We start from the raw sequence: 26703 nt of genomic DNA, 5'->3' as shown, positions 1-26703 counted from the left end.
AAAAAATGTATTTTATACAATATGACAAAAAACATTTCATACAACTATTACCATAATATTTGTGGTACTACTATATGTTGACAAATTAAAAATGTATTTATTTATCTATGTTTTCTATTGAACAACATTTATACGTCTTACAATGTTCAACAGATTTGTAAACGAAAGATATATGTAAGTGCAAATTAATTCAAGAAATAAGAAAATAAATAAAATATCTTAACGTTTTTATATTGGCCTTATTACGAAATTAAAATAAATGGAATTGAAAGTATTCATAAAAAATAATGTATCTTCTTTTATCGTGCATTATCATTTATGCTTATTTTATCTCTTTGGCGCAATAATTCCCTCTAACTGTGCCTGAAATAAAAATAATGCTAAGCAATGAAATTTTTACAGTTGTCTAGGATTCATATAAAAATTGTATATAAATATTACTTTCAGTTGCTGATTTGTCTTTTTCAAAAATTGTATTTCTTCCATGTGCTTTTTTTCTTCAGCTTCCCGTAGTTCAGCTGCCCTCCTTTCAGCCTGTTCAGATTTCTGTTTTAATTCAATAACTGTTTTTTCTAATTCAGCCTTCTGTAATTGTAGCTCATCTGCAGCAGCAATTAAATCTTCTTTTCCTTGTTCAGCCTTTAAAAATCATGTTGAAATTATAACATTTCTTAATGTACATCTTCTTGTATATTAAAAAAAAACAGTACATACTTGTAAAGCTTTACGCATACCAAAAGCAATACTGCTTTGATACAAAGTTTGGTATGCAGCTAATGTCATCTTAAGTTCGTCTCGGATTCTAAGTAAAAGTAATCCACGTTCTGCACAGTTTATTGTCACCTGGCGTATTATTTCATCTATTAAACAGTATTATTAAACAATTATAATTTTAATAATATGATACTCAAAATTAACGTCCAATTAAAGACTTTTACCAAAACATTGCGTATAAAGTTCTCTACGTACTGGACAAATGCCAGTTTCTCTTGCTTGTCTTTGTTGCAATTTCATGTCTAGATGTTCTTGTAAATTAATAACATCTAGTCTTGTTGCTGGTATACTTGATATCTGATATGGAATAACATATTACAAATTGTAGTACATTATTTATCAAAACATAAAAATACCATACTTTTTGAGTCCAAACTTGACCATCCTCTTCCCATTGTTTGGGTGGCAAAATTCTATTGAGAATTTCAGAAGTTTCATGTCTTGTATCAAGCGTAGGAATAGTGGTTTCAACTTTACAGATTGTTACTCCGATTTTGGGTGCTTGTTCTTTAGGTGCCTATTGTAATAAGAAATGTTGGATGATTTTTAATAAATTATAGATATAACTAGTTTGATAATAGTAAGAAAAATGGTATTTGCTTTATTGGTGAACATTATACCTTTTCTGGACGGACTGTAACTAAGACTGGATTATCGTATTTAACCAAAGTATCCATAGTAGGAATAGTGCGATCTTTTATTGCCGTTGCCATTATATTACTGATTTATCCGGGCTTTATTCGTTAATAATCAATATATTCCAAAGAAAGAAATCGTTTACAGGCATTTATAAATATTTAATTGTTTATTTCCACTATAATGCGAGTTTGAATCTATGAACAATTGTCATAGCAATATTGATGTAACATATGTTACTAAGTAAAATATAGTTAATACAAGAGATTAGGGAAGAGCTTAATGTATGAATTAGATAATATAACTTTTATTATTGTAAACATGATAAAATCATATAAATTATTTATGTAATATTCTCTTATGTATGTAATTATTTTTAAAAATATATCATGTACATGCAATATAAAATAATACAATTTTCAAATTAGATCTTTGTAAATCTCAAATTCGTATAAAAACTTTTTAATATCTCTACTAAAACTACTAAAATAACTTTTAGTTACAATTAAACTATTATAAAAGTAATAATAATATTTGTGTAAATTTGTTGATATGTATATTATAGTTCAGAATGTCTTTGCAAAATCCTTGTTTCAAGATCTGCATGAAGCTTTTGAACAGTTCTCGAGTGTTTTTTAATATGATGTTCCATAGTAGAATTTTCTACATCATACGGTTTTCCTTGACGTGCGGCTTCTAAAGCAGCTTCCGTGTGTAAATGACGCAATTTCAACAATCTTCCTTCATAGTGTAACAGTTCCTCCTAATAATAAAATACAATATCAATAATATATCAAGTATAGAAATAAAATACCAATAGTTATACGTGTATATAAATACCTTTAACGAAGCACGTTCTTCTGGAGAGAATTGAGATTTTAATACAATACGCCATAAGTCTTGAACTTTTGGTTCTATAAATTCTTTATGATTTGGTCCTTTTGCAGTTAATCTATCCAAACGATCAAATCCATTTCTAATTTCCAAATGTTTTCCTCTGAAATTATACATTTACTCAATTCAATTATACATTTAAAAGTTAAATTATATGTTCAAAAGTAGTGAAATATCCACTATATTTTTGTAATACTAATTATATATGTGCCAACCATCCATACCTAAGTAAAGATGCTTTTTCTAAATAATCTAACTTTTTTTCAGGAATCTTGTTAGAAATTTCTTCCTTGTGATCTATTTCATTCCAACTCTCTGGTTTATGATGTAGACTGTCTGTATATATGAAATGACAAATATGAAATTTATTTTACTTACTTTCAGTTATTGTATTTTATAATATACATATAATGTAATTACTAACTTTTATATGTTTCTGGATCACCAGCTTCTACATCTTTCAAAAGATTCATGTATTCATCCACTTTATCTTGGTGATGTTGAAACTCTTCCTTTAGAGTTTGTAGTTCTTCATCTATATTTTTATTATATTTATTAAGTACAATTAAACAATGTTGAGATTAAAAATGTAAATAGTTCTCTTACATGGCACTTACGTGAAAAGCCTGCCAATTCAGCTTTAGCCCACAGTTTGTTTAATCTGCTATCTTTAAAAACATCTCTGGAAATATAATTATTACCATCATTTAAAGCTTTATGTCTCTTTAATAATTCTGGGTTCTCTGTATCTTCAAAGTACTCCAATAACCCATAAGTGCTCATAATTCCTTTAAAAAACAAAAATTCAATACAAAATACATGTTATAAATATATTAAAGTCATCTTTTGTTCCAGATTACCGATTAATTTTTTCCTTAAACGTGCTTCTTCTTCACCATTCGGATCTTTTCCTTCAGACTTAAAATGTTTATACGCAATTTCTTCTTTATCGTGGATTTTCAGATCACTGAATATTGACTGCAGTTTTGTATCTGTCAACCGCTACAAAAAAGATTAATCTGTATGTGTATATTTTTACATATATTAGTAATATATCTTTACATATATATATATATTTTTACTTATATATTTTTACATATATTAGTAATATATCTTTGTAATATATTAATTCTTACATTTTTCGCTTTTACCCATAGTACATTTAATTTTGCCATACGAAATGGTTTGTCCAATTCACGAAGAGAGGTTGGGAATTGTAAAGGATCTTCATATTTCGGTTTATTTGCTTCTACAGAATATTTACTAAATGCAGCAGTTATATGAAATAACAGAACACATAAACTTATTGATAAAAAGGTCCTGCTTAAAAATGCCATAATTTTTCACTTTCAACAACTTCGTCTACTTCCGTATAGAATACAAAATTAGGTATGTGATCATTTGCTGACATATGCAGATAATCATCTTCTGACATATACAGATTCATTTGATAGGCTTTTGCAGAAATATATACATATGCATTAGGAAGATAATCTCTATTTCAGAATCTTTTCAGTTTATTTTCTTAATCGAGAGGAAAAAAGTATATGTATAAATATTATGCCGTATCATAAATATTTATTAAAATCAAAAGTAAATGTAGGGAGTTCCTTAGTAATCACATTTAAAAATTTTACATTGTTTCCATTTGTTACAGAGAATTGTCATATACAATTTAAGAATAAAAACATCAAATTGTTATGCATTGAAATACTGCTAATATGTAGGATTGTATGCTTATAAATACAAGAAAGATTAGAATTTTAGTAACAATGAAATAATTACGATTTGTAGGCATTATAATCATTGACTACAATATATTATGTTACAAAATATATTTATAAATTGCACGAGCATTATCGTATTTAAATCTTTTTTCTTTTCCTGAAGCAACATTTAAAGCTTAACACATATTACGTAGTAATACATTCTATATCAAAATTCAACTGCATGAAATACAATAACAATCAAGGAATATAATTTCTTCAAAATTGATTTTCAACGTATAATTTCTTTACTGCTCGATATTGGACAGATTGAAACGTATTTCGCATTAACTTTCATAACGTTATATCATATACATTTTTTTTTCATTCTTATAAATTCCGCATGCTATATTATGCAATCACAGTATACGTATATAAAATATTATTCATTCTTCAAAACGGATGTCCTTGGCGAGGATGTTGATTACCGCCATAACGTGGCAGAGTTGCGTATCCACCATAAGGAGCTGGAGGCATATTTTGATACGGATTATAACCTCCTAAAAATAAAATTCCAAATATAAAGTATATTCCGAAATGTCATGTAACAATATGAATGACTCTGCATTTTTTATATCACCTTGCGCGGGATAAGGCATTGTTGCATATGGATTATACGTTGTAGGCATAGGAGGGGAGATATATGTGGGATATGGTGTAGTAGGACCAGGTCCATACGGTATAGGCATTCCACCTTGGAAATGCGTAGGATACGGTAATTGCGATGATCCACTTTGTTCTATTCCTGATTGGCTTTGTCCGGATGTTGCTAAATATTAAAATTTTTTTTTAATAAACTGTGTAGAGAATACATGCAATATTATTTATAAAAATCTAATCTATACCTCCGTGATGAGATGGAATGTTAGGAGTTGGAGTTGGCCCAGTATGGCTCAAATTTGTTGTTAAATCCTTCAGTAGTTCTTCTTTCTCAGTTTTCCGAGCAAAGCAGAAGTCCGATATTTTATTTTGGAAGACTACTAGCAACTATACAAGTATAAGAAATTATAAATTTTAATTCTAATATAACATGAAAGGATTATGATCAGCTATTTACCTGTGTTAAATCATTATAAAATTTAGCACCTTCGTTTAAGTTGCCTTTCAATTCTTTAAATGCATCATAAGCAGCTGCTAATTTACATAACATTGCTTCTCTTGAACTACCTCTACCAGATTGTTCGGCTGTAAATTGTGTATGACACATCTAAAATTGTTTTTAAAATTAGTATGTATCATAGGAAATATTGTAAATATGCAAAATAATTATTACAATATAATTTTGTAATCCTTTATACATACCTGAATCTCAGCAATTAATTGTTCTTGGCGAGCAACGCTATCTCTCACTTGTTTTTGTAAAGGTCCATAAGTTTTTCCTATGCTTTCAACTGACAAATTTGGTTCATCAATTCCGCCATCTTTTGCAAGTGCTGACAAGAACGTTGCTTTCATATCGGTAATAGCAGATTTCAGTTCACTTTCTATAACATCGCGTTCTGTTTTTAGTGTTTCAATCTTAAAAGAAATTAATAGCATAAGTAATCTAAAAAAATAATACAAAAAATATAACTTTGCGTAAGATACCTACATCTTCCATTAATTTCCTAAGTTGAACAACAGTATTGGTTTCTTGAACTGCCAATCCAGTTGGCACAGCATTAATCAAATCATTTGCATGCAAACTTAAAGTTTCCATACTTTCCTTGTGATTTTCATATTTCTCGCGAACAACCTATAAGATATAATAATTATCTTAAAAGGTTTGATGTAAATAATTATTTTACAAGTCATCTTCCATGCATATATTCATACATGTTTACCTTATCAGCGGATACAGCATTATTAATAATTTCACGATATTTCCGTAGAGTAATAGTAAATTGCTCTGTTAAACGACTGCTAGGTATTCTTGTCCAACGTTCTTTAAATTGTTCTCTTAATTGATCATCAGACTCACGTTCCTCTTGTAACATTCGTTCACACTATAAAAACAGTAATGATTGAACAGTTATATCGAAAAAAAAAAGTATATAATCCATGCATTTCTTTACCTCGTCCAAAAGTTCTTTATTTCTTTGTAATAGATCAGGCAATTCTTTCATAGAATTTTCCAAAGCTTGAATTCCACCTGCATCTTTTACATATTGAGCCTTCTCTAATACAGATTGAGGTAACTCAGTTCCACTTGTATCTTCAATAGCAGCTGGTAAATTTAAACTTGCCAACACACTAAAAACATAATTATTAGACATCAAATAAAAAGTCAGCATTTAAATATATTTACATAATCATCATACCCGTTTAAAATTTGTGTCATTTCGCGTAATTTAGATATTTCTGAATTAACTAATTCATTCCGACGAACTTCATAAGATGATAATGCTTGATGTACGCTAACAGGTAATAAATCAGCAAAAAGATCTAAAATTATATAATGTATATATAAAAGAAATTATACTAAAAAACATTCTTTAAATTTGTTATTATATACAACAAACCTTTAAAGTTAGAGCTAAGAACTTCAGGCATTGATAACAGTTTTGCAACATTAGCTTTTCCAACTGGTTCCAAAGACTTTATATCTGGTATTCTTTCATGATAAATGAAATCATTATCCTTTTTTACTTCTGTTAGATTTCTCTGTGCTTTGTTAGCATAGTCTTGGAATAAGTGGGATTTGTTTGAACGTTGTTGCGCAGCTTTAAACAATTCCACAGCATGCTAAAAATGTGCATTTTAATTAATTTTGACTTATTTTTATGTTTACATATTTAATATATTACCAACTTTTAAGATTTACCTCTAATCTGGCAATTTCTTCTCCAATTAACTTGTTATTCTTGCATACCAATGATTGATAAAATTCGGTCATTGCCCGATATCCAGCTTGTTTTCCTGCAATCTATTATTATTACGTTATGAACAATTATTTTATATATTTTGTATAAATTCCATATAAATAAAATTATAAATCCATACTAAAGGAACCCATTCTTTATCCCAAAATGCCCTGAAAATCTCCTTTTGAAATAATTTTAATGTATCCGCATACAGTTCTTCTGCCTGTGCAGCTAGTTTAGCAATAATCCCATTTTTCATAGCATCATGGATTGCTTTATGTACAAATATTTCTTGAGCCTGAGCAAGCATTAATGAAGATAATGCTCCTAATGTTTCTGGACTGATATCTGGTGTTGGTTCTTGTTGAATAGCCATCATAACATTTGCTTTAAGATAATTAAAGATACCAGCAGATTGCTAAAATTTATACAATATTTAGATGAATCATTTTTTATACCAAAGCAAATTGAATATTTATATCATTTTCTAATTATATCGTATTTAATTAATGGAATTAAAATATTTACTTGAAATAACTTTGCAGCCAGTTTCAATCCTTCATCACTTTCTAAAGACTGTGCTGCTGCAACTGAACTTTGCAAAGCAGCAATATTAAATAATACACAAACTTTTTCATATGCTAATGTACTAATTGCTGAAAAATCAAATATCATATATTATTTTAAATATCACAAAACCAATATTATTTGAAATATAATTCAAAATATTGATGTAATCAGTAAGAGGTTTATCTTATCTTTATTTATTAATCAGTTAAGAATCTATGAAAAAGCATATTTAAAATATCTTACTTAAACTGAGTTTTCCACCAAATATGGTACGATCAAATGCATCTTTCCACTTAAATGGAATTTGTAATTCATGAGCAGGTATCTTGCCTTCCAACGCACACAACTGATCATAGTAACTAGAAAAAAGAAGAAAACATAAATTTGATTTAAAAAGATGTCATTACTTAGAAATTAATTTTTATTAATTATTAATGATATTATTTTATTATATTATAATAATTGCATATCTTTCAACACTAATTTATCAAAATTATATCAAAAGTGCAGACTTAATAAAACATCACGAATCACTAATCTTCGGTTGCTTTTAAAAATTTCTTCATTGGAATATTTCGTATTAAATGCAAATTTCATGAAGCAGATTATAATAAAGTAGTCACATTTTTTAGTGTACTGTCATAATTAAAATTAAAATAATAATTAAAGATGAGTCATACCTGTATATAACCTCCAAAGAACTTTCATATTTCTCGAAAGCTCGCCACAAAGCATTATTCCTTAATTTACTAAAATCTGCGATTGCTTCCGTATAATCTTTTTGATCGTTTGCGTTATTATACGTTGATTTAATAATATTTGTAAGTGGTTTAATTACATCAACATCAGACGGTTTCTTCAACGGTACCGCAATTAGCTCAGCCATTTTGACGTGTAGGTCATGTGATTGAGATCGAACAAAATAGTATATCTTGATACACACATCATACTTATATCTGAGGTATATGGTATACATGCATATCTTACACGTATTCAATACTATGACATTTATTTTATACTACATTTTAAAGTTTCACAACATTTTAAAGCTTTTTTATTTTTAATAAATATGAAGTAATATAATTTTGTTTTATGATAAGAACGTCGCATGGAATAGATAAATTTACGTTATTTTTTAATTTTTCAAACAAGTTTATAAATACATGTATCTACATATATAAGGTTCATATAGCACTAACATGATGTAACTCGTTACATATTATTATATCACTTTGATTTCTATACGAATATAAAAAGTAATTCCGAATTATACCCTTATATATTATATATCATTTTGAAATAATTAAAAGAATTCGCGCCTTCTTATATGTCGCTGGTTGTCATAAATTATCTACGTCATCTCCAGATGTTTGTAGATGAGATTTTTATAAGTGGTTTTGGTGAAGCTTTAATTTTGTTCTGTTTTGTCTAATTTGTATAAATTGAGGTAAGAATAAGTGATTTGCAAAGACGGCAAAGAATTATATGGGATAACGGAAACTTTACTTTACGATATAAAGTAAACCGTATGAAATTACTAAATTACTATCTATGTTCAAACTTCCTTAAAATGTATAATAACATTTGCTTACTACTCTCGAAAATATTGAAAAAGTAATGCAAATTTATTATAATTGTTCAAGGTGTTACTCGTTTTATTGTGGAATTTTATTCCCATATATTAACTTATGTAGAAAAAATAATATCGATTTCACCTTAAAGACATTGAACTGAGAAATCAGGGTTATTTTTTTTTTTTGTTCATTATCAATATATGCATGAAAAGATTTTTAAGGAAGTAGCATTATTGTTATGTGGTATGAAAGTTGAATAATATAATTCTAAGTATTTTTGATATGTAATATTTTATAATTGCAATTGACATGTAACAAACATAATATATATAACAAATATAAACATATTTGATGAATTATGAATCACTATAAATCATTCATGATTATTTAATCTTTTCACTTTCTATAATGGTATTAATATTTTTGTTATTATATATTTATATTTATTTATACAGGTTAATTTTAGATCATAGAAATGACTCTGATCGAAGGTGTAGGAGATGAAGTAACAGATTTTTGCATTGTTGTGGTTGTGCTCTTAGTAGGATGGCTTGCCTGGTATTCCACAAGTATTACAGATCAACCATTAATACGCACAGTACTTGTAATACATCGAACACGCACACGTCTTGCTGAACTTAGAGCTACTCATCAAAATGCAAGCTCATTTACACGACCTCCAAATTTGGAGGTAACCGAAGAAGAAACTATAGAACCAATTACAGATGATGGTAATAGCACTTCACAAAGTTGTCCTGAACCATCTATTGCAGGTGATATGTCATATTTAAAAATACTTCTAAAAACATAATAGAAACATTAGAACTATTTATTGTCTGTCACAATAGACACAAATGGAGAAATTTCTCCTGACACACATAGAATGTCTGAAGCAACAGCTACAGAGGAAGTACTTATTGAAGCTATGGATTCATTTAATGATAGTGCAACAAAGTTGAAAGAACAAACCAAAATAAACCCTCCTAAAGAGACAAGTATATCAACATCAACGTGTAATGAACCCATAGAACATGAATGTGAAAATCTTTCAGACACTAATGAAATTAGCATAAAACTAAAGTTTATAAACGATGATCAAAAAATGGTTACTGGTAGCCTGAAAGAATTACTTGGGGATTTTAAGAGGTTTCTATTATTTCTTTTTTTAAATAGATTTTTCATGTTAAAAAATATTTATAAGTGAAATATATATAATGAATTTTTGCATTTTTCAGGAGACATTTTCAAACGGAGCTTGATGCACAAAAATTAGTGCGTTTAGTTTTTAATGGTCGAGTATTGCAACCTGATAGTCAAACATTGGAAAAATGTGGCTTGTATAACAATTGTGTAGTTCATTGTTTGGTTCATCAACCACGACCAAATCCTGTACCATCTCAAGCATCAACATTAGATAATTCGTCATCAATATATTTTAATCCTCAATCATTTCCTGAGATTCCTGTTGGTACAGGAATTAGTTCAGTACATAACGAATGGGATTTGAGTAGACCATTAGTGATCATTTTGACTGTCATGTTAGGTTTTGCTTGGTATTCCCGATACCATTATGCTCAATTTTTTACTGCGAGTATTACACTCGCATTGTATGCCCTCACTGCAATTTTCGCAATGTCAGTAGCTTTAATATTATGTCATTAGTTAGTAATATCTTTCTCAATCAAGACAAGAGAAATATTGAGTGAACTTATAACTTATAAGAAAGAAACTGATCAAGATATTACTATTATCGGAACATGATTTTGTAAACGTCGATATGTGTTTTTTAGTGTAACATCATTTGAACACATTGGTTCCTGACATCAAGAAGAACATGAAGAGTTATTGTGATTTTTAACAATGTATAAAAGAATTCACATGAATAAGAGGTGAGGTATACTTAGATAGTATGGTTGCATTTCAAATTTGAAATCAATTTATGTGCATTAAGCTCAATATTTTTATTTATATATTTAATTTAATAAGAAAATTTCTTTGGGTTTATATAAAATATCACAATTATAAATGGAAATATACATATAACATTAAATAAATTTGGACGATTAGTATTTTACTAACTATTATTTTACTAACTGTTCATTTAAATAGACATATTTATGAAATTAATTTTCGGTAAATGTTATTGAACTGTTGAATTAGTCATAATAAATATTATAAACGATAATTGCAATGGCACTATATCATTTTGAATGCAAAATTTATTATATACTTATACATTCGTTATATTTTTTATTGAATTTAAAATTTACATTATCTATATGTGACTTAAACTTGAATATGCTTTGTAACTATTATAAATTACAGTTATTAGAACAAAATCATTATACTTTTATAATCTTCCAAAACTTCTAACATTAGAATGAAAATTACCTGTAATGATAACATTTTTTAAGTACCATTACGTGAATTGTTAAAAAAAAATTAAAGTCATTAACAGTGTGTACATACATAACTCATAATGTAATAAGCAATCATAATTGCAACTTATTAGAAGATACACTTTATATTACTTCCAGAAAAGAAAATTCGTTACTTTTTCGGACAATGATGTCATTGAAGACAGTGATTTATCGTTACTTTTGCAATACACTGTACTATAGTAGTTTATAGAAAAATCAAATTATGTGGTACTATCACGATTTTTATTAAATGCGAAATAAATAGTTATTTATTTGATGTTTTCTCACATGAGTATATTTTATAGTTTATTGATTGATTTTATGTAAATAAAAATTTATTTTTCATTTGAATCTAATAATATTAAAAAATGAATTAAATAGAAAAAGGTATATTTGTATATTGTATGGTTTATAATATAATAATCGTTTATTTCTTAATTATAAAATTGTTGCAATTACATACTGTTCTTTACAAAAACTGAACAAGTTATAAAGTCTTATATAAAATAAATAAATATAATACATGAATAAAGTTACCACCAATCCAGAATTAATATTTAAATATGCAATGTATGATTTATAATGTATTTAGTACCAGCCTTAATTTAAATTTAAATGGAATTATTAAACCTTGAAAAACATTTTCAAAATGAGGTACGTAAATAAAAGATAAATAATTAATGAAAAATCGCTTTTAAATAGAAGTTAACTTAATTGTAGCGTCTTCCCACATAAATCGTTTAGCACTTTAGGTATAGGTTCAGAAACACTTAGTTTATTAAAGAAGATATTTAATTGTTCTTTTAACATTGTATTATTCAAACAAAAATTTCCTTTTGGATTTTCCAGGAGAATAGTACCTTTCCCTAATGTGCTATTGATATTAATAAAATTACAAACTGGTTGTTTTAATACTGTAGATGTTTCAGTTTCAGTAAAACCTATTTTCATTACTTTTATTATTTGTTTATGTAATGATAAAATATTTGTTTCCTCTGATACTGGTTTATTGTCGACGTGTAAATTATAAGCGCAATCATAAATACCGAATATTAACTCAATTTCGTGTTTTAATTGTTTGTAAGAAATAGGAACTAATGAATTAGAAGTTTCTAACAATACAGTTCCTACACAGCTAGTTGCTCCAAATCTTGGCTTTATACCTATAAGTTCAATGTTTACATATTTTAAAAAAGGTTCCACATTTATTTTGTTGTTTTCAATTTCGTCTATTTTAGTTTTTACTAAGACAAGTTTCATGTCAATGCCTTTAATCTTTTGCATTTCTTCTATAATTACATTCGCATCATTTGACATTTTTGATATATTCTCTTGTGGAGTTTTAGTTGCATTTTCGATAAAATCTTTGTGAGTGATAATTACTTTTGCCAAATTACTATCTTGATCTTGTATTTCATAATATGCAATGGCTTCATCTGATGGAACTAATTGAGCTTTCTTTCTCAGTTTTTGAATCCTATTGATTACTTCTCTTGCCACTCCTTCATTGTGCATGCTTTCATCAGGAGTAACATCTAGCAATATTAAAATATTTCCTTCGCTATGAGCCTCATATTGTTTACACAATTGTTCAGCTGCTGGTCCCGTGAAACTAAACATCAGTCGTAAATCTTGTTCTTCCAATTTATGACCTTGGACAGTAATTTCTTTCTTCGCAACAAACATTTGTAATTCTTCATCAGAAAGCTCTTTAATAGCTTGAGTAACAGATTTAAATTCTCCTTTAAGGCGGGCTCCAAGTATTTTATGATCTGGTTCTGCTCTCAATTTAACACCATACTTCTCCTTATCTGTAGTAACAGTTAATTCTTTTACATTAAGTTCTTCTAGAATATATGATTTCAGAGATTCTATTTCTTTTAATACTTCAGCATCTTGATGAATTACTACAATTCCTGGTAATGGATATTTAACAGGAATTGTTTTCCTATCCCTGATAACACGTCCTAGTTCAATTATAGTTTGCATATAAGATATAGCCTTTTCAATCTTTTCATCTATTAATTGTAAATTAGATTCTGGTATCATTTGATAATGAACACTATCCATGTTAGTTTTAGATACTGAAAGTAATTTAACTAATCGTTGGAACATGAATTCTGTTAAAAATGGTGTAAATGGCGCATTTACGCGAACCATTATATAAAGAACAGAAAACAAAGTTGTCAAAGCTTGTTGGCAATCAGCTGAACCACCATCTCCCTTTATACGTTTCCTATTCATTCTTACATACCAGTTGGTAAGATTATCTATATATTTTATCAAGTGAGGTACTACAGTATATAACTTATAAGCATGCATTTCTTGTTTAAAAAATTGTAATAATGTCTGTGTAAAAGATAAAATCCATCTATCCATTATATTATTCGAACATATTTTTTTAGATTCATCATATATAAAATTAATTTTTTCTTCTCTTTCAAATCTTTCAATATTTTGCATTAAGAATCTAAATGCATTGTACCAAGGCAAGAACACATCTTTTATAATATCCCTAACTCCTTCTTCCTTGAAACGCAAATTTTCTGCTCTTACAACAGGAGAATTAATTAAGTATAAACGAAGAGCATCTCCTCCATACTTATTAACAATTCCCACGGGATCTGGATAATTTTTTTTACGTTTAGACATCTTTTGTCCATCAGATGCAAGTATCAAACCATTTGCTACTAAATTTTTAAATGGAGCTTTCCCAAAAAGAGCTGTTGATATAACTAATAAAGTATAAAACCATCCACGAGTTTGATCAATACCTTCTCCAATAAAATCAGCTGGAAAATTCTCTTCAAATTCTTTCCGATTTTCAAAAGGATAATGCATTTGTGCATATGGCATTGATCCAGATTCAAACCAACAGTCAAATACTTCAGGTACTCGTCGTAAAGGTGGACATCCTGGTCGGTTTGATGGTATAGTTAAATGATCTATACTTTCTCTATGAATATCTGTTACTTTTGTATTAGTCAATTCCTCCAATTCTGCTATACTTCCTACACATACAATTTCTTGCCCATCTTCTGAAATCCATAAAGGAATTGGGTTACCCCAATATCGGTTTCTACTAATAGCCCAATCACGAGCATCTCTTAACCAATTACCAAATCGTTTATCTTTGACATAATCTGGCACCCAATAAGTATTACTATTTGCTGTAATAAGTCTATCTTTTATGGCTTCTACCCTGATAAACCACGAGGGTACAGCTTTATATATTAGTGGTGTATCAGATCTCCAGCAATATGGATAACTGTGTTTAGTAGTACTACTATGAATTAATTTTTTATTTATCTGGAGATATTTAATGATATCCTTGTCAGCATCTTTTACATATTTTCCAACAAAATCATGTACTGGTTCTACAAAACATCCACAACTATCAATTGGGCATACGATTTCCTGATCTTTTGTTATGACACCAGCTTCCAAACAACACCGATAATCATCTTCTCCAAAATAGGGTGCTTGATGAACAATACCTGTTCCAGTCTCTGCTGTGACATATGTATCATTTAATACTACAAAAGCACCTTTCTCTCTTAGATTTTGAAAATATGGGAAAGGAGGATTATATACCTTTCCTTTCAAATCACATCCTTTCCTTTTACCTTGTATAGTATAAAAATCTTTAGATTTATAAACAAGTTCTAAACTTGACTCTAATATAATATAAACATTACCAGATGAATGATCTTTAACTTCTACATATTCAAAAGTAGGATTACAGCAAAGTGCTAGGTTGCTGGGTAGAGTCCAAGGAGTAGTAGTCCAGGCAAGGAGAGAAACACCTGGTTCATCTACTATAGCAAATGATACAACTATAGAAGGATCAACAACATCTTTATAATTCTGCCCTGACTCAAAATTAGATAAAGGAGTGTTACAACCCGTAGAAAAAGGCATTACTTTAACACCTTGGTATACAAGATCTTTATTGTATAATTCTTTAAAAATCCACCAAATGGATTCCATATACCAAGGATATAATGTTTTATAATCATTTTTGAAATCTATCCATCTGCCAATTCTACCTACAATCGTTTCCCATTCTGTTGCATATTTCATTACAATGCTTCGACATTCTTTATTATAGTTCGCTATACCCATTTTAGCAACATCATCAGGGCCTTTTATATTTAATGTTTTATCTATTTCAAATTCGACAGGTAAACCATGAGTATCCCAGCCAAATCTTCTTTCCACGTGATAACCAGATTGATAAGCATACCTTGTCACAATATCTTTTATTGTTCCTGCAAGTATGTGCCCATAATGAGGTAATCCCGTGGCAAACGGTGGACCATCGTAAAACGAATATTTTGGTCTTCCTTTCGACAACCTCAAAGAGTTTTGAAAAGTATCACACTTTTTCCACAATTCTAAAATGATCTCCTCTTCTTTTGGAAAATTAATCGTCTCCGGAAGTTTTTCTATCATTTTTTTGAAAATTTGAACACTACTTCACAAATTATTTGGTACCGGCTGGTACGTTGATGCAATTATGAGGTTCAGGGTATCATGTATCAGAGGAAATACGTTACCAAAATTACACGTAACAAAATTTTAGAGGTTAGCGCTACGATTTGTAGCACGTGCTTTTGAAAAGATGAACATGACATTCAAATTGACAATCCGAATAAAAATTATACTCTTTTATGTTTCCGAAATTCAATTTGGTTAAAAATTTTGGTATTTATTTTGGTATCTTTTACAATATATAAATAAAATCTAATGGAAATTTTACATATACATATATAAATAAAAAATTATATAAGTATACATATATTACTGTTAAGTAGATAAAATTTTCGCTTAATTATTAATATTATTAAATTTATTTTTGATATCATTTACGTTAAAAACATTCTTTATTTACATAATGAATGAAAACCATCTGTAATATAAAAATTGAAGATATTTATGACTAGAATTTTATAAACCACGACACTTTCACGTTCGTGGTGAAATAATCGTAGCTAAGACATTTACGATTGTTGCGTAACTTGGGGTATCTTCTGCCGTTGTCCACCAATACGGATAATTTGTCTTTGCTCATCTGGGTGAATAAGTTCATCTGTGTGCTTCCAACGCCACTTTTTTTCACTTTCTTTAATTCGTCTGTGGTCGATGTAACTAATAACGCAGCTAGTGGGAATCCACACAATGGCAGTAATAATTATAACAGCACCTACTATATTGTCTTTTAAAAATCGCATAACTTTGTTAATGTTTATGTCCTCAATAATATCCCAAAATCGCTCTACTACATCTTGAATTGTTTTTTCACAAATACCCTAGAAATATTTTATAGGTTCTATAATTACGTGTACAAAGTGTAGTAAGATCCTTTTAAATTACTAAAATTTTTTCAATCATACCTTATTACAGAAGCCTTGAATACATGGTGTTCCATCAGGTAAAATATCTTGTGGATCTATGGGGAAACATGTTTCATTTAAACTCATTCGACAGCATCTTTTACATGCATCTCCAACTACAAATAAATATGTGATATAGAGATATAATATCTTTGATTATTATTTGTAGCAGTATATAAAAACCATACTTGTATCACACATGCAACTCTGCAAACCCTGTGTCTCACAATATGGTACACATTTTCCAAGTCTGCATTGACCTCTTTCAAGGCAACCTGTACCATCCTTCATTGGTGGAGATCTAGGACATTCACTAGATGCTCCTGTACAGCGTGATTCTTGCTCGCATGTAGCATATTGTGCATCGCGACATTTTACACCTAATGGCATGAATGCACAGCTTTGACAACAAGGTGAATTTTTATCACTGGAAAGATATATAATATTAAATATTTAGAAAAGATATTTAATCTACAAAAAATAGATTAGAGAGAAATTTGTATAACAATGGATAATTACCTACAAACTGCTCCTTGACTTCTACGAAGTTTACAATTTTTATCACAACAAGCATCATTATCTTCTGTACCAAGCAATCCTGCATCACATTCTTCATCTCCTTCAACCCGTAAATTACCACAGAATGATTCTTCTGGCTCGGAAAAGCAGCGACCTGACTTTGCTTGTAATACTTTTCTAATAGATCTTAAACTACATGGTGAAAAACGCTAACCCGTAAATAATTAATGATAAATATTTTTTTAGCATCATATTATTCTGGTTTTATATTAATTAGATGTACCTTGTTATTCACATCATATCCACTAACACTATACGTATACATTAAGTATGAACCTCCTTGACTAGCACTTGGACTGCATTCCTATTTAAAAATATCATTTGTTTAATGTATGAGAATTAATCTATTTCTGTTAGACTAATTATTTTAAAACTGTTCGATAAATCACAAATAAGTTAAAAAAGTTACTGTTATATCTGGATCATGTTCAGAGCCCCAATTGTGACCAAATTCATGTGCAGTAACTAAGTCTGCTTCTCTTGTGATAACTCTTTGTCCATAGTGATTCCTACTAGAACTTAAACCTGAATTGAGATATAATGTGTAACCATTTTTGAAATATTCTGGAACATTTAAAATGAAACATTAAAGTTTATATTGATTTGTCTATAAATAGATAAAAAATATTCATTAATATACCTGGTGTACAAATTCCACCTACTGAGTTTCTACGAGGTGACCCAACATATGCCAATCCTAATATACCACCTTCGAATTTAAGATCAGTAAATAAATGAGCTAAACAAAAATCTTTGTGACTATATTCTCGACTAAAAACCTAGGTACAATTTATATAAGCCAATCAATCATTAATTAAAATTATGACATTTTAAATAATGAATTGCTTTACCTCAAGCAATGTGCGAACATCCCATTTTTCTCTAACCATATTATAATGTGTCTCACCACCTCTTACACGAGTTGGTTCACTATGAACTACAATCTTTTTAATGACAAAGCCCATTCCTTTAAATCCATCTTGTTCTTGTCTTTCTTGCCATAAAGTATCATTATAAATTTTATGTACTCTATCAATTAAACTTATCTAAAAACATATATAAAAACAAATTATTATCTAAAACAAATTATTTGATATTTGTATTAAGTAATGCAACTATTTACTAGATAATTAATTGTAGTTTTTGTACTGCTAGCACCCATTTCTTGGTAAAAACGATAGTCAGCAACTAATAGTAATGGACATCTTGTTTTTGTTGGAGTATATTCATAAGTTTCTGTCTGTCTCTTTGCCCTGGAATGTTCATGTGATTTAGAATCAGACTTTTCTTCTACCCCTTTCTCTTCCTCATTATTTACCGAAATGTCTACAATATAAATTTTATATAAATATATAATACTCTCTAATATAATTCTCATTTAAGACAGTAAATTGACCTAATTCCTCTTTTACATATCCACAAGTTTTGGGAGCACCATGTGTATGCCCTTCTCCATGTTCAAAATGTTCCCAACTTAATTTAACATCTGATGATTTATAAATAATCATTGTTTCATTCCCTAAATGAGGAAGATGTCTCCAAGATGGCTATAATAGATAACAAAAATAAATTGTAATTTAAATTCTATTAGCTATGTTGAAATATACCACTTAAAGATTAATTCTTTAAGTTAATCTACATGTTAATCTACATGTAGTTAATCTACATGCCTCAATGTGAAATGTTTCATCGGAAATTGTAATGCTGCCTGTAAGAACACCATTGTCAATATGCATTTGTGCATGAGAGTCAATTTCACCAAATACTCGTCCATGATAAAAGCTTTCATGATCTTAAATAAAATAAGTTATTAATCATTTATGAAACTTATTCTAGAAACTTAAGAAATATATTTATAAATATTGATACTATTTTACCTAAATGTATAGTCTTCTCTTCTCCATTACCATTTACTTCATATGCTTTAAATTTGGAATGGATAACTTCTCTTCTTGGTGTTAAAATTAATCGAAAGTATCGTCCATGGGAGTAAAACTCTAATTCGTTTATTTTATTATAAGGATGGTAACTATGCTGAATACCCCGTTTTACAATGTTATGTTGCAATTGGGATATATGAAGAGTTTCATAATACTTTAAATTTCTATGAAGACCATCTGAAAAAGCGTATTTTACTATTTGGATATTATATTAAATTGTATAAGTTGGAAATAAGATACATAATAATTTAATGTATTATAAAATTAAATATATAATTTTTGATATGTGATAAAAAAACTTACATGTGTTTTGTACAGTAAATAAAACGTAATATATTAGAAATATATTTTGAAGTTCCATATTTGTTAAAAATGTCACATATTATTGAATTTTATTTATTATAATAGTCACTTAAAATAATACTTTAAAGATTATGATTCATAGTAAAGGCATTTTTTTATCGTTATACATTAGATTGCATTGGTCGCATTATTTATGTTACGTTCTCAAATCTCGATACACACTCCAAACAGTTTTTCTTAAAATATAGAATACATAGAATTGTTGCTTGATTTCGAAATGTATTCACTCAGTGGTGATCAATTGTAACTATGTAAAGTTTCAAATATAAGAAAGATATCACTTTTTTATATGAAGAGAATTTATCAATATAGTGTAAGTAAGCTGAATGTCAATTTATTATGTCTTTCATATTTGACAAAAATAAATAATGACTGTAATACAATGCACATGAAGAAGATAATAAAATCAATGTTTAAATTTAATTAATCAATTTTATTACATTTCGAATGTTTATTACATTTTTTATTGATGAAATACTGTCTACAAATTGAGGTTTGTATTGAACAATGTAAGTAATCTTTTGACAAAAATTGTTCTTTAATTTGCTAAAGCTGCATAATAATTGTTATAAATGTTAGTGCATCTGTCTTATTATTATATTTTTCATGGCAATATGTGTATTGTATAGTGTGATTGCAATTGATTCTAATTTTTTCTACAAATGGTTTATTTAAAAACAAGTTGAGATTCTCTAGAACATGCTAGAAGTTTTTCGAAATTGTAAAAACAGGAAGGTTTACAGTGTGTACTAGTTACTCGGTGTACTCGGTGTAACTTATACGCTTGACGTACTCGTATTTGTGATCCTATACAACGTGTGTAACTAAGTTAAAATAAGATAAAGTTAAAAATGTCGCAGGAAGAAAATTTATTGCCTTGTTATAATCGTGGCTGTGGCAAAAAATTTGATCCGAAAGATAATAAGGAAGGTATGTTATACTAAAGGTATATTAAGCTACATTAGAAAATTTGGAAATATAATATAGTTTCAGAGGTTAATTGTTTTCCTTATTAATAGTTAGGTTAGAAATATTATCATGCAAAATGCTTTACAACTATTGTTATTGTCATCTTTTCAGGAGATTGTATTTACCACTCTGGGTATCCAGTATTTCATGATGCCTATAAAGGTTGGTCTTGTTGTAATAAGAAATGTACAGACTTTACGGAATTTTTAAATATCAAGGGATGTGTGAAATCATATCATTCAAATATTAAACCAGCAGAGCCAGAAAAGCCTGTTGTTGATAAATCAAAATGGAATGAAATAATTGAAGTAATTGCTCAACCTCTTAGCAATGGATCTGCTTTAGAAAGGCCTCCTTTTGAAACCCCACAAGTCAATTTAATGCCAGATGTGTCACCTGCTTTATTAGAACAAATTAAAGGATTAACTTCTAATATATCACAAAACATATGTGAAAGTAAAGTTCAAATTGGACAAAGTTGCAAGAATAATTCATGTAAGGCTACATACAATGGCCCTGCCTTTGATGATGAAGTATGTAATCATCATCCTGGTGTTCCTATCTTCCACGAAGGAATGAAATATTGGTCTTGTTGTCAAAAGAAAACCACAGACTTCTCTACATTTTTAGAACAACCAGGGTGTGCACAAGGAAAGCACACATGGATTTCTAAAGTATGTTTCTTCTTATTTTGAAAATATTTTATTTATGTCTTTCAATGGTATAGATTTTAGTACTATATCTAAATATTGTGATAACTTTGCTATGTAAAAAATAATTTATTATTTTTCAGAATACTGGTAAGAAGGCTAAATGCAGAATGGATTGGCATCAAACAGGCACATTTGTTGTAATTTCAGTTTATGCTAAGAAATATCAACCAGATCAATCATCTATTAAATTGAATCCTATACGATTAACTGTAGATTTGTTCTTCATAGAAGAAAACTCTAGATATAATCTTGATTTAGAATTAAGAGGAGTATGTATTTAAAATCTTTACATAATATTTTGAAACAATTCCGTAATATTAACTTCTGTAAAATTTCATTCTTATAGATTGTTGATATTACACAAAGCAGTGTCAATATGCTTCCTACTAAAGTAGAGATTAAATTAAAGAAAGCAGAACTTGGGTCATGGGCAAAGCTTGATTTTCCTAGAGCAACTGAAGAAGAAACTGAAGAAGATAGCCAAAATGACGAAAATATTAGTGCACAAGTTGAAGCTGTAGATCTTAATGATCTTTAAACATTCATATCTAAATAATTCATTAAGGACATCATTGTAAATTATGTACCTATCTTATTTTTAAAGATAATACTTTTATTTAATGATATAAGAGAATATTGTTTCTTTGACATGAATGGGATCATTTTTAAAGAAAATGAATACTTAATATCCATTTTATTTTCAGTAAAAGATCATTTAAAAAGTTTATTATTAAAATTCATATTTAAAAGAAATATGGCACCTTTATGACTTCTCATGTTTTATTTATGATTTCTTTAATATCAATAAATCATTTTTAATTTACTCCGTGTTTTAATTTAGTTTAAGGCAATCTTAACATAAAATTTGAAACAATTTCATAAATTACATTTTTGATAAAATTGATATTATTTTCTTATATATTCTTATTTTTTAACATTTTACCGACCGATAGCCGATTAATCGGATTTTTGCCGCCGACGCTTACCGACCGATAACCTATTAATCGGCTTTTTGTCGTCGACGCTTACCAACCTATAGCCTACCTATAGTTAATCGGTTGCCATGGCGATAAACAATCTTTCTCATTATATGAGCAGTAATTTGTTATTTAGTACTAAGGTACCTTGCTCAGTTGCGTCAGTTGCGTCAGTTGCGTTGCTGTGTAAGCTCCCACAGTTTTATACCAATTCGAAAAACTTACCGTTCGCGATGAACGAAAAGAATGGTATTGGAGAGTTTTATTTAGATGATCTGTCAGATTGTCCTGACAGTTATTCAAGAAGTAATAGTGGTGACGAAAGTGATGGCAGTGATACAATTATTCGGAAGCGAGGTTCTGTATTGCCACCAAGATATAGTGATTCAGAAGATGATGAGATAAATAACGTTGAAGACAATGCAAATAACGTTGAAAATAACGATGATATATGGTCAACGAACGACGAAGCAATAATTTTGGAACCTTTCGAAGGTAGCCCCGGCCTAAAAATTATACCAAGTTCCCCAGAAAGTGTGACGGACAATGTCAATTTATTTTTTGGAAATGACTTTTTCGAGCACTTGGTGAGGGAATCCAACAGATATCATTATCAGGTTATGGAAAAATATAAAATTCCATCAAAAGCGAAAAAATGGACAGATATAACGGTACCGGAAATGAAGAAGTTTTTAGGGCTAATAGTTCTAATGGGACAAATAAAAAAGGACGTTCTTTACGACTATTGGTCCACTGATCCAAGTATAGAAACTCCATTTTTCTCACAAGTAATGAGCAGGAACAGATTTGTGCAAATAATGCAGAGCTGGCATTTTTGCAACAATGACAACATTCCTCACGATTCACATAGGCTTGCTAAAATCCAGCCTGTTATTGATTATTTTAGGCGAAAATTTAACGATGTATATAAACCCTGTCAACAATTATCTTTGGATGAGTCTATAATTCCGTGGAGAGGTAGGCTATCCATTAAAACGTATAATCCCGCAAAAATTACAAAATACGGAATACTTGTGAGAGTACTGTCTGAAGCTGTCACAGGATACGTATGTAACTTTGATGTGTATGCTGCTGATGGCAAAAAATTAGAAGACACTGCGGTTATTGAACCGTATAAGAACATATGGCACCAGATTTATCAAGATAACTACTATAACAGTGTAAAAATGGCTAGAATTCTCTTGAAAAATAAAGTGCGAGTGTGCGGAACCATTCGAAAAAATAGAGGTCTTCCTCGATCACTGAAAACAATACAACTTTCAAGAGGTCAGTACGAATTTCGTAGGAATCATCAAATTTTGTTAGAAGTATGGAATAATGGCAGAAGAAATGTCAATATGATCTCAACTATACATTCTGCACAATTAACGGAATCCAGAAGCAAAAGTAAAAGATCAGACGTCCCAATACAAAAGCCTAATTCAATCATAGATTATAATAAATATATGAAGGGCGTAGATCGCGCGGACCAATATCTAGCATATTATTCCATTTTTAGAAAAACAAAAAAATGGACTAAACGGGTTGTAATGTTTTTTATCAACTGTGCACTTTTTAATTCATTTAGAGTATACACAATCCTAAACGGAAAAAATATTACGTACAAGAATTTCTTGCACAAAGTCGCAGTTTCATGGATAGAAGATGGTGAAACTAATTTTACGGAGCAAGATGACAATCTACCTAATTCCGAACCCACAAGGAGAGCACCCAGATTAGATCATCCCGGAAGACTGTCGAATTATGGAAAACATAAACTTATAAATATAGTAACAAGCGGTCGAAGTCTAAAACCCCAAAGACAATGCAGAGTTTGTGCAGTTCAAAAAAAAAGAAGCAGAACATGTTTTGTTTGTAAATTTTGCAATGTTCCACTGCATAAAGGCGACTGTTTCGAACGATATCATACTTTAAAAAAATATTAAACTATTTCACATTTGAACTAAAAACCGTTGTAATAGATAAAATAAATATAATTTAGTATTAATATTATGAAAACAAAAGATTTTATTCAATTTAATTATCCTATAGTAACAAAAAGCGGCCAATTTTATCTGAGCATACGAAAAGCACAGATACTCCCGCCCGACAGTCTAAACCGAAACAGAGCCGGCGCCAGGGAGAATCTGCGCCTGAGCAACCGGTCGGACGTGCGTTTGCTGTTAAACCGCTAGTGGTCAGTAAACCAGAACCAGTCAGTAAGCCAGTAACTGATCAGTTAACTAGATTGTATAGTTCAAATTGAACTTAATCTAGTTTTTAAACGTTTGAATGTTGTCTAACTTCGTTATATATTATATTCTTTTCTATAATTTTCCAGAGTCAATAGTCACTTATAGTCAACCAAATAAATTTATTTGGAAAGCATTTTAATTTGTAATTATTTTATTATGAATGAAATAAAATTGTTTCTAACCATTTCGATTAACATTTAAAAAGTCGTGTTTTATAACCTTTTTAACTTAATAAGAAATATATAAAAACTATATATAATTAAATATATATCCCATATTTGATATTAATTAAATGATTTATTAATGTCATTATGGATAATTCAACAACTAAGTTGCGAGTAAGAAATTAATATCATTAATATTAGTATGTATATATGTATGTATATAAATAAAAATATTCTTTATAATATATCTATATATATGTATTTATATATATTTTAGATACTTGCAATTCATGGATATGCTCAATCAGATGTTATTTTTAAAACAAAATTGGGCTCTTTAAGAAAAGGATTTAAAAAAGAGGTTGATTTTACATTTTTAAGAGCCCCACATAAAGTTCCAATGAGAAGTAACTTTAATATCGATACAGAAGAAGATGGTATTGTTTTTTATGAATTTTACGAATTAAATTAAATATTGAAAGTGATGTGTTTATAACTAATGTATTTATAATTAGAAAATAAATATTTTCAATATTATAGCATATGGATGGTGGTTCAATACGAAAGATCACATATTTAAAGCAGTTGTTCCAAGCAATTTAGCTGTAGGTTTTGAAGAAAGTATAGTTGTAATAGAAGAGGCATTTAAAAAATTTGGTCCTTTTGATGGCATTTTAGGCTTTTCACAAGGTGCAGCATTTGCTACTCTACTTTGTTTTATGCAACAAAAGAATTGTAAGTCTAAATATACACTTAAACAAATATAGTAATTATAAAATGGGATTAAATTAAATATAATTAATTCAATGGGATATAAATTAAATATTATTAATTATTTTGTAGTGTTGCAGATAAAGTTTGAGTTTGCAATTATTATATCTGGATTCAAATCATTATGTATACCTCATGGAATATATTATGATGGAAAAATAAGCATACCTTCTTTACATATTTATGGGAGGACTGATCAAGTTATACCAACAGGTAAAAGATATTTTTTAGTAGATTAATAAAATTAACAACTGTTTCATATCCTCTTTTTTTATAGAAATGGCAGAGGAGGTTAGCGAAATGTTTATAAATAAGACAAATATAACACATGAAGGTGGTCATTATATACCAAGTAAAAAAGAATATTATAAAGAATTTATTATGGAAATGTTCTTAAATAAAAACAAAAATAATTAGTAATGTTTACATATTCTACATTACGTGAATATATATATATATATATATATAAAAAAAAGAGTATAGTTTATACAATAATGAAAGTCTATTCTAAAGTATAAGTACCATTGAGCGATATTAGTAAATTTATTCAAATTAATTATAAGTAAACATTGTACATTGTACATTTTATGCACTAGAGATGAGATTTGTTAACATTTTATATTTAAACTTGTATATGACAATTGAAATAAGAGAGCAAGAACATAACAAATCAAGATGATTTTATGAAGTAATACATAGTTGTTTATCGTTTTACATTAATCCCTATATGGTTAAAAATTGTTTAATTGTTTTATAAAAGGCACTACAAATTTTAAACGTTCAGTATTTGGAAACTTAAATTATATGTGTATTAAAAATGTATTAAATAGTGCCTTATTCAGTTTATTAAAGTAGAATGTGTTAATTGCTTGGCTTAACTATTCATGCATACTTTCATACAAACTTTATGATTCCATGTTTATGTTACGTTATGTATATGTTTTATGTATAGCAAGTTAAATGTTTAAGTAGATATCAACTGCCTTGGTTTATATGCTTGGTTACTTATTACTTTTAATTCCAAGATATGTAGATTTATATGGGCGACCATTGTAGTAGGGTATATTTATAAATGTTAACATCTTGTTATTCAAATTCT

At 28.7% G+C, this 26703-nt stretch overlaps 9 protein-coding genes across 10 annotated transcripts; 4 read left to right on the top strand and 5 right to left on the bottom strand.

The window, feature by feature from the left end:
• Positions 1-18: 18 nt before the first annotated feature.
• On the bottom strand, positions 19-1682 carry LOC117212185 (axonemal dynein light intermediate polypeptide 1). The gene is made up of 6 exons (XM_033456742.1): positions 1395-1682; positions 1136-1291; positions 939-1071; positions 715-860; positions 442-639; positions 19-363 (listed from the first exon to the last, which is right to left on the bottom strand). The coding sequence occupies exons 1-6, from the start codon at positions 1485-1487 to the stop codon at positions 328-330; spliced, it is 762 nt and encodes a 253-aa protein (XP_033312633.1). The 5' UTR covers positions 1488-1682; the 3' UTR covers positions 19-327.
• Positions 1683-1704: 22 nt separating this feature from the next.
• LOC117212184 (alpha-2-macroglobulin receptor-associated protein) lies at positions 1705-3746 on the bottom strand. Its single transcript, XM_033456741.1, has 7 exons — positions 3441-3746; positions 3165-3306; positions 2922-3092; positions 2729-2839; positions 2529-2640; positions 2251-2407; positions 1705-2173 (listed from the first exon to the last, which is right to left on the bottom strand). Exons 1-7 carry the CDS (start codon positions 3639-3641, stop codon positions 1970-1972), a joined length of 1098 nt encoding a protein of 365 aa, XP_033312632.1. The 5' UTR covers positions 3642-3746; the 3' UTR covers positions 1705-1969.
• A 339-nt stretch (positions 3747-4085) lies between these two features.
• LOC117212183 (programmed cell death 6-interacting protein) lies at positions 4086-8398 on the bottom strand. Its single transcript, XM_033456739.1, has 15 exons — positions 8164-8398; positions 7727-7842; positions 7442-7569; positions 7053-7331; positions 6874-6975; positions 6572-6794; positions 6371-6494; positions 6125-6302; positions 5894-6055; positions 5662-5805; positions 5373-5588; positions 5128-5277; positions 4916-5057; positions 4651-4839; positions 4086-4570 (listed from the first exon to the last, which is right to left on the bottom strand). The coding sequence occupies exons 1-15, from the start codon at positions 8367-8369 to the stop codon at positions 4464-4466; spliced, it is 2466 nt and encodes an 821-aa protein (XP_033312630.1). The 5' UTR covers positions 8370-8398; the 3' UTR covers positions 4086-4463.
• A 413-nt stretch (positions 8399-8811) lies between these two features.
• On the top strand, positions 8812-11728 carry LOC117212152 (transmembrane and ubiquitin-like domain-containing protein 1). 2 transcript variants are annotated; one of them, XM_033456667.1, is made up of 5 exons: positions 8812-8930; positions 9513-9830; positions 9906-10203; positions 10293-10691; positions 10848-11728. In XM_033456667.1, the coding sequence occupies exons 2-5, from the start codon at positions 9533-9535 to the stop codon at positions 10876-10878; spliced, it is 1026 nt and encodes a 341-aa protein (XP_033312558.1). In that variant the 5' UTR covers positions 8812-8930; positions 9513-9532; the 3' UTR covers positions 10879-11728. The 2 variants fall into 2 exon arrangements, with proteins under 2 accessions (XP_033312558.1, XP_033312559.1); XM_033456668.1 differs by lacking the exon at positions 8812-8930 and adding an exon at positions 9280-9300.
• A 161-nt stretch (positions 11729-11889) lies between these two features.
• Positions 11890-16087, bottom strand: LOC117212150 (isoleucine--tRNA ligase, cytoplasmic). Its single transcript, XM_033456665.1, has one exon. The coding sequence runs from the start codon at positions 15930-15932 to the stop codon at positions 12183-12185; it is 3750 nt and encodes a 1249-aa protein (XP_033312556.1). The 5' UTR covers positions 15933-16087; the 3' UTR covers positions 11890-12182.
• A 220-nt stretch (positions 16088-16307) lies between these two features.
• On the bottom strand, positions 16308-20162 carry LOC117212151 (ADAM 17-like protease). The gene is made up of 13 exons (XM_033456666.1): positions 19696-20162; positions 19330-19569; positions 19123-19244; positions 18849-18999; positions 18576-18778; positions 18304-18498; positions 18093-18231; positions 17862-18016; positions 17676-17756; positions 17393-17601; positions 17062-17300; positions 16874-16989; positions 16308-16789 (listed from the first exon to the last, which is right to left on the bottom strand). The coding sequence occupies exons 1-13, from the start codon at positions 19751-19753 to the stop codon at positions 16481-16483; spliced, it is 2217 nt and encodes a 738-aa protein (XP_033312557.1). The 5' UTR covers positions 19754-20162; the 3' UTR covers positions 16308-16480.
• A 197-nt stretch (positions 20163-20359) lies between these two features.
• Positions 20360-22085, top strand: LOC117212153 (cysteine and histidine-rich domain-containing protein). The gene is made up of 4 exons (XM_033456669.1): positions 20360-20685; positions 20836-21398; positions 21518-21706; positions 21784-22085. Exons 1-4 carry the CDS (start codon positions 20607-20609, stop codon positions 21973-21975), a joined length of 1023 nt encoding a protein of 340 aa, XP_033312560.1. The 5' UTR covers positions 20360-20606; the 3' UTR covers positions 21976-22085.
• Positions 22086-22500: 415 nt separating this feature from the next.
• LOC117212167 (piggyBac transposable element-derived protein 4-like) lies at positions 22501-24680 on the top strand. The gene is made up of 2 exons (XM_033456687.1): positions 22501-24246; positions 24528-24680. Exons 1-2 carry the CDS (start codon positions 22501-22503, stop codon positions 24678-24680), a joined length of 1899 nt encoding a protein of 632 aa, XP_033312578.1.
• On the top strand, positions 24636-26293 carry LOC117212159 (esterase OVCA2). The gene is made up of 5 exons (XM_033456673.1): positions 24636-25007; positions 25111-25270; positions 25374-25568; positions 25677-25817; positions 25882-26293. The coding sequence occupies exons 1-5, from the start codon at positions 24981-24983 to the stop codon at positions 26019-26021; spliced, it is 663 nt and encodes a 220-aa protein (XP_033312564.1). The 5' UTR covers positions 24636-24980; the 3' UTR covers positions 26022-26293.
• Positions 26294-26703: the final 410 nt, after the last annotated feature.

Source organism: Bombus bifarius, unplaced genomic scaffold (genome assembly GCF_011952205.1).
Source record: "Bombus bifarius isolate JDL3187 unplaced genomic scaffold, Bbif_JDL3187 scf7180000008285, whole genome shotgun sequence".
Lineage (NCBI taxonomy): Eukaryota > Metazoa > Arthropoda > Insecta > Hymenoptera > Apidae > Bombus > Bombus bifarius.
Note: the sequence above shows the minus strand (reverse complement) of the source record. Positions and strands in the feature narration are given on the sequence as shown.